Raw genomic sequence first — 17719 nt, 5'->3', positions numbered from 1 at the left:
GTGCAATAAATACCCATATTTAAGGATTAGTAAATGTTATTTATGCTATTATCAATCTATTTTTAATCGATGCAGTAATCCACCAAATTGTAGGAATTCATGAGCACAACTTTTAGTCTAGTCGCAATAGATTGGTGTAGGAGTACTTAAGAGAAATGTTTAAAGAATTTGGAGATAAGAAAAAATTACCTTGAAATATAATATTAGCTTCAATCCTGTATTTGCGATGCAACTTTAGCAAAGCAAGACAAATTGATATCAATCTCACTTTAGACTTTAGAGATGCAGTGTGGAAACGGGCCCTTTGGCCCACTTTGAGCAGCGATCACCCCGTACACTAAATGGTAACTCAGGGACCCAGTTATGTGCACATCAGTTGCAATGATTTGCTACAATGGATTTCAATTAATGAACTGGTTATGAAGCATTTTAACATTCTTACAGTGTGAAAGAAGTAGATCTGTCTCATTTATTTACTGTTTGTGTATTGATATTTATTGCTGCATTTCAAAGGCAAGACATCTATACAACTTGCATAAATTTAAAAAAACATCAGTTTGTTTACAACCAAATTGCTATTTTAAATAGTGTATACATATATAAAAGGTTCCTCAGAAAAGCATAGTGCAAATTATCATGCAAGGAATTAAAGCTGATTTGTGCGTTAACATTTCTTAAAATGTTGAGCATTTTAAAAGAGTACAATATTTTCCACATCTTACAAAAATAGCTCTGTGTCAGAGTTGATATTTTTGTATTCATGATAACAGATTTTAGCTGGAGAGCTTTCATTTCAATCTTAAACCAGCACGTTTGCTCAAAGGTTCTACCTCCTCATTTGCACATAATATAATTTAATTACTGAATTACTTGAAGTAACTGAACACAATGAAATTATATTGAATTAAATGGCCTTAAGCTGAATAAAATGTTTTCAAAACTTGTAAATCATCTCTGCATACGTTATTCAACATAACTTAGAATAAGAAGTGGTCTCAAATGGTGTTAATGTCCAGCCACCTGGATTCTTATGAACATCACCCCTTCCTTACTTATTTGGTGTCAGTGTCTGCCACATTCCTCCTTGAACACAGCAATTTGTTTTGTTAGTTATATAAAAATTGAATCCTCATCCAAATGTTATGGATTTTTTTACCATTAATTTAGCATTTAGAGCTTGATTGTGAGTGAACCTGTACACCTTTGCTGCAGTTGCAAAATAGGGTATCTTGAAGGGATGGTGGCGACTGATACTTAAAGTCTTTGATTACCTTAAAGAACTGTACAGCTGAGCACTTGAAATACCAAAAACCATGTAGGTAGGTGGCTGACTCGTACTGCAGGGCCCATTTCCATGCCACACAATTGTGTGCTAATTAGTGGCTTGTATAACATTTAGTATTTCATTCCAACAATCTTACAAGAAAACCCATCTCAAACAATTCTTGCCTTAAGGACATGATAAGGATAGATCTTTCTAAAAAGCATGTCATTTTTAAACTAATATTTGAATCGCTTTTTTCACCAAGTGATTGTGGCTGTGATTTGGCTGACCACATTATGGTCAAGGGAATTCATGCTTTATATCAGTGAGGCAGAAATAATTCAGAAACATCTGGTACTGATTTACATATGGCAAAATCTCCATTTTATATCTGTTGTGAGGAAAAAGTAGCACTCTCTAGTTACCTTGCTTTGGCTTCTCCATCTGTAAATAAAACCTCAGTTTAACAGTCCATCCCTAAAGATTGTGATTTAACCAGAAGCCAAAACAAGGTGTTTATGAAGATCAGGTAACTAAAAGTTTCCCAGACCAGTCTGGTGGCTTGCTGTGGTATGGTATTCTCTTGTTGCTTAAAGGCTCACATGAAGCTGGAGCCTCCACTGTTGCTTCTTGCATCAGCTCTTCTTCCACGCAGGCATCCTCACTGTATGGATGCTCCAGAAGCTTGAGAACCCGTCTGACCTAAAGGAACATGATCATCTTTGAGCATTCAAAAAATAGTTCATTGTGATATTTTGCTAACTACACGTGTCAAAAATTCCAAGAAATTTTTGAAGTTAGCTCAGATTTGCAAGATTTCAAATGGCAGTTTTTCTTTTTACTATTGATACTTAAATTGGCCCACTTTCTAGTTTCCATGAGTGCATTTGCAGAATGTAAAAAATGTTTCTTCGCATCATAATAAATTGTGCAAGATAATTTGCTTAAAGTCACAGTCCTTACTGATGATTTAAATAACAGAGTCGGTACAGCTAGTTCTGTGAAGCGATAGTTGTGTTCCTAACCTTGTTATAGAAAATCATGTTATAATGACAATTTTGTCAATGAGGGATTGAGCTTTAAGCATTGCAAAATTTCAATCTCACAAGTTATTTTTCTGGCAGGATTTTCAAAAATAAAGATCTTTCCAATAGGAATAATTTAATTGTATGTTATTAACGCACAAGCCTCATGTTACATCAAGTATCATTGTACAAGTGTCATGGAAAATATTGTATGTAAAAGTCAATGGCCACCCGCAGTTAAAGTAGCAGCTATGTTCTTAAGACAATGGTGTCTGATTATTGTGAAGAGGTTACACGGAAAGATGTGTTTGTTCCTTATACTGTTTAAATCCAAGAGTTTGTTTGCTTGTCAATTTCCAATGTAATAGTTGAGTGGTTCTCTATTTTCTAGTCAAAATCACATTATGACCAATTCAACCCACATAATATAAATAGTGATCCCCAATTCATCACTTGTTATATCTAATTCACGCTATGAAAGCACATTATAGCAGAATTACCTGTGTAATGAATGTTGTTTCCTAAAACCTATGAACATGTTTAAACTGAGAATTTGATCTTGACTGTAATCAGACATTGTTGTCGGAGTAGAGCTGCTACTTTTTTTTAAATTAAAAAAAAAAATTATTTATTAGAAGTACAATACAGTGGTACGTTTTTAGATTCCCAAAATTATGTTATCATAATACATTCTCTGTACAACTTTTTTTTAAGAGAGAAAGAGATAAGAAAGATAAAGTAAAGAATAGAGGAAAGTCTAGTGTGTGTGGAAAAAAAAAGAGATAGTGAGGAATAGAAATAAGTAGGAAAGTGAAGCAGGAGGGAGATTATCCAATCTCATATTGTTGATCATCTTTCACCCATACCTGAAACTTTAAATTTTTACGATACTGTTGCGCCACATGAATCCAAGAAATCAATAAATGGAGACCAACTCGTTAAGAATTGGTCTTGTTTATCTATTAGGAGGAGTCTCATTTCTTCCAAGTGGGCTGTGTTCAACATATTACTGGTCCACATTTTAAATGTTGGTATAGTAGCATTTTTCCAAAATTTAAGTATGTTTTTTTGCTGTTATTAAACCATAATTAAAAATGAATTTTGGGGTATATTTAATTTGTTCCCATCTCCCATTACTCTGAATATAATAATTTCAGGATTAGGTTCCATTTTTATCTTAAGTAGACTAGTGAATATATCAAATATATCACACCAATATTTATGAAGTTTTGTGCAAGAAACAAAAGAGTGTGTGATATTGGCATTTTGAGAAAGACATTTGTCACAGATGGGAGAAATATTTGGATAGAATTTATTCAACCTAGTTTTTGAATAATATTATCGAACATTTATGTATATATATCAAATACTTTTCCCATGTTTCTTTGGAAATGTTTATCATTAATTCTTTTTCCCAGTCTTCTCTAATTGCCTCTGTTGATGGCAATTCTCTGTTTAGAATACTATTATATAGATATGATATTAATTTTTGTGAGTCCGCCTTAATATTTATTGCTTCTTCCAGTGAGTCTATCATTATACTCTGAAATCTTGGTATATATTTCTTCATAAAGTCGCACATCTGTAAATATTTAAAATATTGGTTGTTATTCAGTTTAAATTTTAATTTTAATTGTTGAAATGATAATAAATTTCCCAGCTGCTACTTTAACTGTGGCTATATTTCTGCAGGGCAACTCACTTTAGCACAGTTTCATACAAATCTCATGGAGACCAAACATCTTCCATCAATTATGGAAGAGCAAAAATAAAATGCTTTGATTTAAAATTCTAAATATTGACATAAAACGGTATATTACAATTATTTTAAAACATGGTATTTAGAAATTTGGGAGATTTTTGGGAGATTCTTGCTTTAAAGAAGAATCTTCAATGCTGCACCAAAATCAGGAGAGGGTAATACAGCAGAAGGTAAGGGGTGCATTCACAAAAGGTTCCGAACCACACTTCCTGGGTGAATTGGAATACTTTTCGTACCTTACTCACACCTATTACTGTGCAAACTTTAAGAGTACCTTATCAGACACTAATCTGCAGAAGGATTGTTACTTTGCACTTAACCTTTGAAATTGATGTGGTAAAATCTACCCACCTCTGAGAAGTCCCCATCCTCTGCAGCTGATATTGCATTTTGTGCAATGTAATTTCTCAGGATAAATTTGGGGTTGTTTGCATTCATCACCTTCACACGTTCAGCTTTTAGTTCAGCAACATCATCCACACCTTCTGCTTCATTCTCCAAACGAGACCTGAAAGGGACCAAAAACAAATACCTACATCTTTTCGATATAAAACATTTTGAAAGTTCAAAGATGAACACCAATAATTAACAGCACAGAATCTAACCCTTAGAAATACATATTAAAACTTTCTGTCATTACCTGAAAACATTGGACTGGCTGCGGAGGCCACAATAGGCCACAAGGAATAGGGTGAACAGTGGATGGGACTGGACTTTGCTGCCTTCCCCCACAGTGGGAACCATTGTAGGGTGGCGTTTTTATGTCTATTGTTAAATTCTTTAATGTTGTGTCTTATCTTTATTCACGTGCTGCAATGGCAAATCAAATTTCACTACACCATTTGGTGTATGTGATAATAAATGTCCTTTGTATCCTTTGTTTCTATAAGATCCCCACGTCCATCTAAATTCCAGTGAATACAAGCAAGTTCGACCCATTCTTTCATATGTCAGTCCCATCATCCCTGGAATTAACCTGGTGAACCTACGCTGCACTCCTTCAATAGCAATAATGTCTTTCCTCAAATTAGGAGCCCAAAATTGCACACAATACTCCAAGTACAACTGCAGAAGGACCTCCTTGCTCCAAAATTCAAATCGTTTCACAATGAAGGCCAACATGCATTAGCTTTCTTCACTGCTGCTGTACCTGCATGCTTACTGTCAGTGACTGTTGTGCACTTGGCCCATAACTCTCCAAACCTTTCCTATCCATGCCCCTGTCTTAAGCATCTTTTAAAAGTGGTAATTATACCACTTCTGGGAACTCGTTCCATGTATGCATCACTCCTACCACATAAGTTGCCCCTCAGGTTCCTTTTAAATCATCCCATTCATTAACCTGTAGCCTCTGTTAGAGAAAAAAAATTGGTTGTTCACTGTATCCAAGCAATTCATCATTCTATACCACTCTTACCTTTCAGCCTCCTAGGATCCAGGAAAAAGACCCAGCTTTTCCAACCTCTCCTTATCACTCATACCCTTCCACCTGCCATATGTTTCTTTAAATCTTAAGAAATCTATTTCAACTTCAGATTTTTGTCTGTTGCAGCTTCGAACCTGTACTTCTGTAGCCAGTCAGTCCACGCTTTCTTGAGTTTGCTCAGTAGCTCTTCTGTTGTCATCTGCTGGAGCTCGGAGAAGCGCTCTATGCGATCCATCTCTTTAGCAACTCCTCGTTTGTCTCCAATCAGTTCAAAGAGTTGTGGGTTGGATTGAGACAGGGCCAGCAATATGGACAGCTGCCTGAGTGGACAACCAGGACATGATCATAATCTAGCTCACAGTGCCTTAAAAAATATATGTACATAAAAACAGACAAATTACTGTGCATGAAACATAACACAGGCCGGAGGCAGGGCAACAGCGGTGCTGAAACAATTAAAAAACATGCCAACACACTCAGCTGGTTAAACAGCATCTGTGGAGGGACAATAAAAGTTAACCTTTTAGGTTAATGATCTTTCATCAGAACTGAAAAAGTGAGAAAACAAGTGCCCTTTAAACTGGAAGGGGGGGGGAAGGATGTGTAATTGGGAGAGTAGCGCCAGCAATGGCTGCCTCGCCAACAGTCTGTCTGTCCTTTCTTCTGTTTTGTTATTTTAAGTATGTGTTAAAGAGTATGCTTTCGTGTTCCTTGATTTGTTTTATGTGGGGGGTGGGGGGGACTTACCATCGTGGAGCTTGCGATCCCTTTGCCGGGGATCGACTGTGGAAAGCTCCAACCGCGGGCCTGTGGACTTTAACATCGTGGAGCCCGCGGTCCCCGGTTAGAGACCGATTCGGGAACTCCAAGCCACAGAGAGTTTCAACCGTCTCGACGCGGGAGTTTCGATAACCCCGACGCTAGCGCTTCGGATCGCCGGCTGCGGGAGCATTGATCGCCCCGACCGTGGGAGAATAAAGAGGGAGAAAATTGGAATTTATTACCTTCCATCACAGTGAGGAATGTGGGGAGCCGCTGTGGTGGATGTTTATGAAAACTTTTATTTTATGTGGCTGTGTGTCTTTTTGCTTTTCACTTAATATGGCTGTATGGTAACTCAAATTTCACTGTACCTTAATTAGTACATGTGACAATAAACTGACCTTGAATATGTGTAATAGGGAGAAGCATAATTTTGTACTATACACACAAATATTTTAAATGTTGGCAGCTGGAAAGAGAAATAAAAATATTGGCAGGCTGCTGAAAATAACAAGCAGATAGGCTCTATCCATGGAGATAAAAAAAAAACCTTAGTTAATGTTTGAGATGGATGACCTCGCATCAGAACAGACTAGTTAATGGAAATTGCTGAATTCGGTAGAATTATAAAATTTACAAAAAAGGTCTGAAGAAGGGTCCCGACCCTCAACGTCACTCATCCATGTTCCACAGAGATGCTGCTTGACCCACTGAGTTACTCCAGCACTTTGTGTTCTTTGCTGAATTCAATGGTCTGGAAGCTTGCAACATGCAGCAATGGAAGATGCAGTGCTGCTCCTTGATTTTATGTTGTATACCAGTGGAAAAGTGTAAGTTGCCAGAATCACACATCTGGACTGAACATATAGTGATCATCCACTCTGTGCTTGATTTCTCCAATGAAAAATAAACTGCATTGTGACCACCAAATGCAAAAATGGCAAAATTCCAGTCCTCTGTCACAGTGGGAAGAGTACAGGAGCATTAAAAACCAGCAGGAGTCCTCAGCTTCTTCTGTCAGGCTTTCACTTTGCCCCCTGCCATCGCCCTCGCCTGACACCACTGGACACACTGCAGCAGAGCCACTGTTGTGCCGCTGCCGATCGGAACGCCTGTTGAATGTTTAGTAGAGTGTTAAATTTGTTCATGATATATGTATTTTTATTTGTATTTATTTTTAATGCACACTGAAGGGACACAGGTTGAGCAACGTTTTTTTGTTTCCCTGGGTATATGAATACTCAGGAAATGACAATAAAGATATACAACAACTTTCATTCCCCATCCCTCTCTGATAACTCCATTTTCGATTTCCCTGAGTTCTATGACACCGAACCTGCGCTTGAGGAACAGCACCTTTTCTCCCATTTATGCATGTTACAGGCATCAGGACTCAGTTAAATTCAACAATTTCATCTAACCTTTCCAATTTGTATTAGATCTGGCCAGCTCATGCAAGGTCATCTACCTCAAACATTAGCTTGATTTTTCCGTTTTGGTTACAGATTTGCAACAACTAAATTCTTGTGCTTCAATAACCACTGTGCTGCATGGACGGAATTAATTGTATATTTTTACAAAGCAATATTCTTTTAATTGCTTTTATAACATAGAGTAAATTAAAAAAAAAAAACAACTAATAAATCACCTAAGTAAAATTTTAATTAAATGCTCATACACAACTTTCCCTTAATATAAAAAAACTATGACAAAGCACTACACTTTCTTACCGTGGATCCATACTTGGTGTGAATGCTAATTTCAGCTCTTCTAGTGATGCACACTGTTCAATCAATTTTGCAAGAAATTCTGCAAATGTGAAAGAAGTGGACGATCCAGGAATTGGAAAATCACTAAGTAAACGGAAGGAGTTTGTAAAATCTGCACCTGAATGGAGCAAAGAGATGTAATTTAAAATGTGCTTGCATTTCTAGCTCATTTAATTTGCAGTCTTCTCTGTACAGATATGGCATTAAGCATATGTCTAGATTTTGTGGTTGTAATTGTGAAAGTCGGGAAGTTCCACGTATGATACGAATTACGAAATACTGAATTACTGTTGGTGACTTAGCAATAAGCACTTAGATTGCTGCTGTGAATTTACAAAATAGCATCATTGTAAAATAGCGTGAAGAGTCAAGCTTTGTGATAAAGAGATGCAAGCAAGCTTTCAAAATAATCTACAATTAATTGTTAAAGTCCTTCGCCCTAATATCCAATTGTATTGGAATTGGATTAAAATTAACACAGATTTTTTTTTATTTTTTTTTAATAGATCTAAAAGTATTTTGTGATGATTATTTGGTATTTGCACGTTTCAATCTTTAGTTTATAGCATGCTTATCACTTCCCGTATACATTGTGGGAATATTTCAGTGGGATTCACCACCGCTAATTTACAATCACATTTGTATACTCTGGTTCCTCAGAACCATTACCTGACAGCAACTGGAATTATAAAAGAGATGGTGCATGCACAGACAACACAAGATCTTTTGGGGACAACTTTCTTTATGGCTGGTGGTAAACGCAAATTCCACCATGTAAAAAATACCAATTATATTTAATCTGGGTGTATTTAGCACTGGCATTTCAGATATTACTCTAGCACCCATGGATGAATGGCATATTTAAAATCAATCCTCCCCCACCCTGTCAAATCTCCCGTTCTCTACTTCACTACACCTATTTGTCGCTTAACGAGGAGATAAAAAAGGTGCACGGAATTACGTAGAATGATAGCAGGTTTTTTTTTTTTTAAGGAATGGTTAGAAAGGGAAAATAGAATAAAGAATGAGGAGCAGTTTGTAAATAATCTTGGATATAGGCTTTGAGGATGCATATAAAAATTTCAGAGGCATGGTTAATTCTATAGGAAGCATAAAACTATCCTACAAACCTGTTGAATGGAAAACATGCAATAGATCAGAAACTAACGCTTCATCCTCTGCCTTCTCACATCTAAGTAGACCCAATTTTTTCCTCATCTTTTGCAGGGAGTGTTGGTCAAACTCTGAATTAAATTCCTCTTCAATGATAGACTGACCCACTTCCAGGGTAAGCTCAGGAACCAGGACTTCTGCCAGTTTGCCCAGATTCCATTTACAGATTTCAGGTTGTCGGTTATAAGCATAGCGGCCTCTGTTATCAGAAGCATTACATACAAAATCCGGATCAAACCTTGAATGGTTGGAGGAAGAAATGTATCATTATACTGATCATGGCTCATGCAATCTTTGCAATAAAATAGATTACTTGAATTTGATTATCTATGACCTTATCTACATTATTTGTACATTGAAAAGCAGCACTTCTGCAAGTAAAATAAAGCAATATGTGGCTGCCAAATAAAAATCACATGCAACCTACTGCAAAGCCTAAGAAAATGTTGTTCTTTGTATTAATTAAACAATAAAAAAAAGAACACTTTTCATTTCTACAATGCAGCCAAATTACCCAAAGTGCTTAACAAGAGCACTTTTACTTAGCAAGGATACCAAGCAATTCCAGATTTAATAAGTGAGACAAAGTTAAATTCTTTCAGCGATGATCCACAATGTGCATCAGTCCCGACCACAGACTAACACTCATTGCCCAAAATATTCCAGTATTGTTAGGTAAATTATTGTCACAGAGCAAGATCACAAATCAGTGCAGGAACGGATTACTGATTTTGGATGATCAGCCATGATCATATTGAATGGTGGTGCTGGGTTGAAGGACCGAATGGGCGACTCCTGCACCTATTTTCTATGTTTCTATGATGATAAATTGCATCTATTGGTTAGTCAGATAAGTCAAGATCACAAAAACAGGAAAATTAGAATGTAGACAGCCTATTGCAAGCTATTATTGAAGCATTAAATAAAATCCTTTGTATTATTAAATATACAACGGAGACAACAAAAAAATTGAAATCGATGTGAATAACATGGATAAGAATACTAGCATGAAAGGGACAATTTCTCATTGCTATGAATGATTCCAATGCAGATTTATCAGTTCATTACAGATATCATCCAGTTAATTAATAGCACAAACTGCAAAACATACAAGGTCACAAAAAAATTGTTAGAATCGGTCCTGAATAAAATGGATAAAATACTAGCATTAAGGGAATTTCTCATTGCTATGAAAACAATGCAGAGTTTAACAAATATCCAGTTAAATAATACAAACTGCAAAAACACATACAAGTTCAAATTTGAATGGTCCTCATAAAATACATAAACCAATTTAAGAATGATATTGTAAACAAGTTTAACAAATAGATTAAATACTACAATTGAGTCAAATTTGTTTTCGCATTTTTAATTAGCATGAATTAAGAGTTGCCTTCTAAATTGGTAGTCTTTTGATCTGGTATTGATCATAATTAGAACAACAATGTATGGAGGTATTCCATAAGGTATCCAGCACAAGATTCATATATAAAAAAGTTAACTGCTGAGTTGAAAAGTTGCCGTCATACAGATTTCATGCTTTGATTCAGAAGAAATGGGTGGTTGCTTGCAGAAGTTTTTTTTTGTTGGGCACACTCAATATATCCGACGGAACAAGAATTAGACAACTATACCAACCTTTCTTCAGCATTACATGTCTACAATCCAGTATACAACATCACTCAACTAGAATTTACTAAAGCTTTTTTTTCATTTTTTTTCTAAAACCACAAGGTTGAAACAAATCAGTTTTGTGTGGGTCCAGTAAATGGCCAAATAAAATTATTGACTAGGTAAATTTTGATTTTTAGCTGATGTAAATCCGAAGGATCAGAACTTAACATACGTTTTCATTAATAATCCAATTTCAGTGACACATAATCAATGATAATATGTGCAAGAAAAAACAAACCTGCAAAAAAACCCTGAAATTATGTGTTGACATAATATTAAAGGTACTGAAATTTTAAAGGCACTAAACAGCCTGAAATCCCTCAGAAATTCCTTCACCCAACTAAAGAAAAGGCAGCACGAGGCAAAAGATAAATAAAGCAGCAGACAAATTCAAAACCAAGGGAAAAATATCGGCAGATGCTAAACACGTGTAATAAAAACTGAAAATGCTGAAAACACTTAGCATGTCAGGCAGCATCAGGGGAAGGAGAAACAATGTTAATGTTTCATGTCTGTGACTTCTGAACTGGGAAAAAATTAAGATTCATTTTCATTATGAAAACAAGTTCAATGAAACAAAGTTAATAACCAGAAGTACAGGAGAAAATGAACATGCAGTTCTAACTAAGGGTCGCCCATCTAAAGTCAACTCTGTTACTCTTTCCGTAATTAGAATGTTTTCAGCATTTTCTGTTATTTAATAACCTCATTGCAAGCCATCATTAATATTAATGTGGCATGCCATAAAACACAGAGGAAACAACTTGTTATACTCAATACTATGGTTTATTTGGCAACAATATTTAGATAAAATTATCACTATAAAACTATAAATAATTTCCAGTTACATTCAAAATCTATATACCTGTCCATAAAGCCAAAAGGTCCATAGTCGATGGTAAGTCCTACAATGCTCATGTTATCTGTGTTTAGTACACCATGACAAAACCCAACACACTGCCATTCAGCAACCAGCCGGGCTGTCCTCTTGGTTACCTGTAGATTTAGAAACATAGATGAGTGGGAACGGCAGCAGGCCATTCAGGCCTTCGAGCCTGCTCCACCATTCAATACCATCATGCCCGATTCTCAGTATGGATACCAAATTCCCAGTCTCTCTAAAATCCCTCGATATGTTTTATGCTGTTGAAAATTTGTTTTATCACCATAAATATGTTCAACATCTTAGCCTCCTCCTGTGGTATAGAATTCCATTTGTAAACTAGCCTCTGGATGAATAGCTTTTATGCCTACATATATTATCCCACATCCTGAGACTATAACCCTCTCCCTCACTCCATTCACCCACCCCACTCCATTCCACCCCACCCCTATTCCATTACTCCCCCATTAGCTCTAGACCTGACCCCAGCCAGCAATTTTTTTTTCTTTATATAAAATTTTGAAAAGTACCCCATTTCTACGAATTTAGTTGCCAGTGTGCGTTTAGTATTGGTTAAGGGAAATGCATCCTCACACCAATTAAAGGAATCAAACACTTAAGCATCTGCATTTCCTGCTTCCAATAAAACATCAGTCAGAGGTGTTAAATGCGCCAAAGCTTGTCATGTGATCAGGGTCACCCAGCCTGCAAGATTGCTATAACCATTACTACTTAGATAGATATAGATGCCATTTATTGTCACTATACATGTACAGTGAAACTGAAAGCTGCTACACCATGCATACATACTTGTCTTCTTCATTGATAACAGAATTTGAATTGTGTTTTTTTTTTTGCCCTGAACTCAGGTCCATTCAAGCAGAGACTCTCCAGAACTTAATTTTGCATTCATTTTCATTTTGCTTAACTACCTCATATGAAGAGCCTCAATTTATGCTGACCACACCTTGAAAAAACAATCTAAATAAGGTAAGAAGAACCTTATTTAGATTGGTTTTTCAAGGTGTTGTCAGCATAAATTGAGGCTCTTCATAGGACTCCATTTATTTGGTTAATCTTGTCTAGCATTTTCTGCTGTCTCGAATATAGATTGTTGACTTTGTCAAGACACGAGACCCATGAGAAGGACAACACATACCTCACAGAGAGGCAGCAAACATGTCCTTGTGCAGCCACTCTGACCTGGTCCAGTACAGATGATTAATTACTATTTGTCCTTTCCAGACTGCTCCCAAAATTTGCCTTTGTCGCAAGTGCCCATCACCATAAAAAATAATAAGATTAATCCATGGCTAAATATTTCCTGTTATAAAATACAGCCAAAAATTATCCCATGTATTTTTCTCTTAATGGGAAAACATGTCACTACATCTAAGATTTGCACGCAGCTCGTTAAACAATAATGTTCATTTTTCATTGAGTATTTTTCACATCTAATTTTAATATATGAAGTGGAGGAGTGACATGGAGGAGAGGGTAAATAACTAGTTTTGAATAAACCTCAGGTGAGATCAATTAACGTGACCAGGAACCAAATTTGGAACCTTCCTGGCTCGCGAGATTTCAGATTTGAAATGTGCATGAAAATGAACATTTTTGCATGGTCACAATTTCAAAATATATAGCAGTAAAACAAACTTGTATTCTCTTTGAATGTTATGTTGCAACAAACAAGGTAATTAAGAAAAGCTGACAAGTTCTTACTTCTCTGAAGAAAGCAGCATTCCTCTGTGCCTTGTCCTTAGGGTGTGCTTGCTGAATTTCTGGATAGAATGTCCCAATGACATAGTCAAGCATTTGTATTTTAATATCATTTCTACCAGAACTAGGTCCCCTTCGACCTGTCTGCTCGTCCACATCTTTAAAGATCTCAAAAGATCCAAATCTAATTTAATTAAACAGGATGTATTAATAAATAGTTCATGAAATAAGACTAAAATATATATTTGTAAAGCTCTAAAAGTTTGCACAGATCATATCTAAAATGGAAATACCGTAGAAATGTAGGAGCAACACGGAGGACAATAGTGCATCTTTCATATTTTGGATGCCCATCATAGAATACATCCCTGATTACTTTAGAATCGGATGTTACACAAGTTCCCCCTCGTGTTGTCGGTATTCCAAGATGATGCATGGCCTCACTGCAGAGAAATTCTCTAATGCTGGAGCGAAGCACTTTTCGACCATCTGATTGCCTGCAAATGTGAACATAGCACACAACATTATGAACTGTACAAATATATACTTAATCCAAGATTACTGCATACTATGCTATGTACTATACATCACCACAGAAAACTGAACTATATTTGCATTTAAATGGAAGAGTAATATGTACTATACTTCTCCCCATTAACGTTGAACAAAGCATAATCAAAAATAATTAGATTAAGAACCAAATTAAATATTAGGATGCATGACTCCAAGTTAGTGTTGAAAACGTGCGTTTTATCAACAGTTGATTGTATGTGAGAGGAAACAGAAGAGATGGTGGGGGTTTGGTTTGGAAGGAGCTGTCGGGAGTACACATTACAGCCACAGTGCCGCTATGGCAGAGGCAATGAATGTTTAGATGAGAGATGGGGAAATCAACAAAGCAGATTGATTTGTCCTGGGTGCTGGACTACTTGATGTGTTGGAGTTATACTCAGAGACACATAGAAAATATTCCATCGTGCTTCTGTGACAGATGCCTTGCAGGAAATGTCAAGATACTCAGACTTACTTTTGTTTCCACAATATTTCTGGTCAATATTGCAGTTGATAACTGGGTACGTGTCAGAATAATGACATTGAATACTGCAGATATATAGTTCATTTCTCTCTAGTTGGGGATACACATTACCTGGCAAGTTACTTGGCACTAATTGGCCCATGCTTAAATGTTATCTAGGGTCTTGTTGAAATGCTTTATTTGCTTTGGACTTGCATAAATGCCAGCACTTGCTTTTCCTTGGTGTGACTGGTGCCAGAGGAAGCACCCAGGCTAGTGGCCTACTTGCAAGCAATTATTGAGCTCCTGGGCCTGGTGTTCTACAGTAACAGATGAAATCAGTTAAACTAGACTATGAGAGGGCCTGAGGTGCAGCAGTTCAGTGAGCCTGGCTCAATCCTGATCTCAAGCTCTCTCTGTGCACCTTCTCCCTGTGACTGCTTGTGTGTCACTTGACAGCCTAAATTTCCTGCTCTGTCTAATACTCGTCCTGAGAATTATGCTAGTGCAGGTGGATGGCAGGACAAATGGTTGGGTTGATGAGCATTTAAGAGAATAGGTTTCAGAGAAGTAAAACTCAACTACAATATGATTGAGTTTCTGGGCATTGGCATAGACCTGATGGGCAAAATGGCCTTTTGCTGTGTCATAGTAACCAAAAAATGCAGGTCACTCAAGTCAGGTGCAAATTGGATTTTACAACCATCTTTTGTAGAATATTAAGAAGAATATATCAATTTTCAAAAAACTCTTGCACTATAACTGCACTCCATCCATTTACATCAGTGCTTATCTAATGCAGTTACAAAATGTACTCCCAAGATATTGACACCAACAGTAACAATTGTCACAATATATACAAAGTAATGGAGGTTATGGAAACACCCTGAAAGTAAAGGGGAGGGTTATAGGATCTTTTATGGTTGAAAACTATAATGTAAACAGATACAGGGCAGGAAAAAAAGGTGGGGATTCACCTTCCACTGAATAACCCACAGGGCCGACAAGTTAAAACACAGGGTGGAAGCCCACAAATAAAGGGATTAGCTTTGGTTTATTATTGTTTCGTGTGTTCACTGAAACAGCAATAGTGAAAAACTCATTGACGTGGTTTTCCATGCTGTCCAGGCAAATCATAACATGATTTACAACAGATAATTTAGAAAATGAAACTAAGTGCAGATATAGGATTACAGCAGCAGACATTACGCAACGTCCACGATGAGGTAGATCGGGGATATATCTGTGGCTTATGAGACTCCGTGTGTCTACCCGATCTGTTCCTCTCATGATTTTATACAACTCTACAAGATCGCCCCTCATCCTCCTGTGCTCCAGGGGATAAAGTCATAGCCTGCTCAACTTCTCTCTATATCTCAGGCCCTTGAGTTCTGGCAACATCCTTGTAAATCTTCTTTGCTCCCTTTCCAGTTTAATAACATCTTTCCTATAACAGGGTTACCAAAACTGAACATAATACTCTGAATGTGGCCTCACCAACGTCTTATATAAGTCCCATAACCTCCCAACTTCTACACTCAACACCCTGACTGATGAAGGCCAATGTCTCAAACCCCTTCTTAGCCACCCAATCTACTCGTAACTCCACTTTCAAGGAACTATGTACCTTCCATCCTTGATCCCTCACCTCTACACTTCCCAGAGCCCTGCCATTCACTGTGTAGTACCTGCCCTGGTTAGACTTCAAAAAATGCAACACCTCCCACTTCCCTGTGTTAAACTCCAGAATGAGGCAGGAATGTGGAAGAAAAGCAGATGATCACAGGGAAGAACTGGAGGAAGACAAGGAGGTATCCGGACAGGAATCAGGGAGGAGGTGTCAGGACAAGGAACAGGAGGAGACAGAGATCAGAAAACAGGCAGAAGGATCAGGACATTGATGCATGTGAAGGTCTGAAAATGGCTCATGGATCAGGAGGAGGGATCTGGGATCAGGACAGGTATCAGACAAAGGGATCATAGAGCAGGCAGAGGCATCAGGGAACAAGCATAGGCATCAGGGAGCAGGCAGAGGCATCAGGGAGCAGGCAGAGGCATCAGTCTGAAGAAGGGTATCGACCCGAAACGTCACCCATTCCTTCTCTCCAGAGATGTTGCCTGTCCTGCTGAGTCACTCAAGCTTTTTGTGTCTACCTTCGATTTAAACCAGCATCTGCAATTATTTCCGACATAGAGGCATCAGGGACCAGGCAGGGGCATCTGGGATCAGGCAGAGGTATCATGACAGGGATCAGGAAGAAAGTTCAGGACAGGGATTCGGAAGCAGGCAGAGGAATCAGGATCAGGCAGAGGTATTAGGACAGGAATCAGGAGGAAGGATCATAACAAGGATCGGGAACAGGCAGTGGGATTATGCAGCAGCAGAGGGATGAGGGATCATGCAGCAGAGGGATGAGGGATCATGCAGCAGGGAGATAAGGGATCATGCAGCAGAGGGGTGAGGGATCATGCAGCAGAGGGGTGCTGGGCTCTGACCTGGAGTAGGGTGTGGGTCCGGCGCCTTTGATCTGGAGCTCCCAGCGGCGGCCGAGGGGGCCGAGCACCTCGCCCAGGTAGATGGCGGCGCCGTCGCCCAGCTGCCCGGCGAACGAGCCGAACTGGTGTCCGCAGTAGCAATGCGCGGCGGTCTGGGCGCCGGGCGGCAGCCGGTTCCCGCTGAAGCATTGCGCCAGCTCGGCGTCGGGCAGGCCGCCGAGGCCCAGAAGGCGGAGGGCGGCGACCGAGCGGGCCACAAGCCGCGGCGTCTCCACCGGCGTCGGCCGCACCAGCGAGAAGCAGGCGCCGGGCACAAGGCGGCTGCCGGCCTCGCCGCTCCCGTCCACCGGCAGCGAGCGCAGCGCCAGGTTGTCGAAGCGAAGGCTGTGCAGGCCTGGTCCCCCGCCGCCGCCGCTGCCGCTGCCGCTACTCATGGCCGAGGCTCCGCCGTTGCCCAAGGCCGTGCCCATGACCGAGGCTCCGTTGCCCGCTCCCCGCCCACAGCCGCAGGCGGAGCGGACGGCGCAGCGCACCGACACCCCGGCCATCGCTGCAGCGCCGCCCCTGGGGGGAGGAGGCTGAGCAGGTGTCAGGTCTCGGGCCTGAAGTATTCCTCGGTGTTGTGTGGGAGGGAACTGCAGATGCTGCTTTACCCCGATGATAAGACACAAAAAAAGCTAGAGTAACTCAGCGGGTTGGACAGCATTTCTGGAGAGAAAGGAATGGGTGTGACCCTTCTCCAGACTAT

At 38.9% G+C, this 17719-nt stretch overlaps 1 protein-coding gene across 1 annotated transcript; it reads right to left on the bottom strand.

Annotated features, from left to right (window-relative positions):
• Window positions 1–468: 468 nt before the first annotated feature.
• Window positions 469–17534, bottom strand: selenoo1 (selenoprotein O1). Its single transcript, XM_055653079.1, has 9 exons — window positions 16972–17534; window positions 13754–13957; window positions 13464–13644; window positions 11721–11851; window positions 9139–9419; window positions 7970–8126; window positions 5612–5797; window positions 4403–4559; window positions 469–1966 (listed from the first exon to the last, which is right to left on the bottom strand). The coding sequence occupies exons 1-9, from the start codon at window positions 17517–17519 to the stop codon at window positions 1781–1783; spliced, it is 2031 nt and encodes a 676-aa protein (XP_055509054.1). The 5' UTR covers window positions 17520–17534; the 3' UTR covers window positions 469–1780.
• Between the last annotated feature and the right edge of the window lie 185 nt (window positions 17535–17719).

The sequence above is a fragment of the Leucoraja erinacea genome, chromosome 22, assembly GCF_028641065.1.
Source record: "Leucoraja erinacea ecotype New England chromosome 22, Leri_hhj_1, whole genome shotgun sequence".
NCBI lineage: Eukaryota > Metazoa > Chordata > Chondrichthyes > Rajiformes > Rajidae > Leucoraja > Leucoraja erinaceus.
The sequence above is the reverse complement of the archived record's forward strand: the minus strand, read 5'-3'. Positions and strand labels throughout refer to the sequence as shown.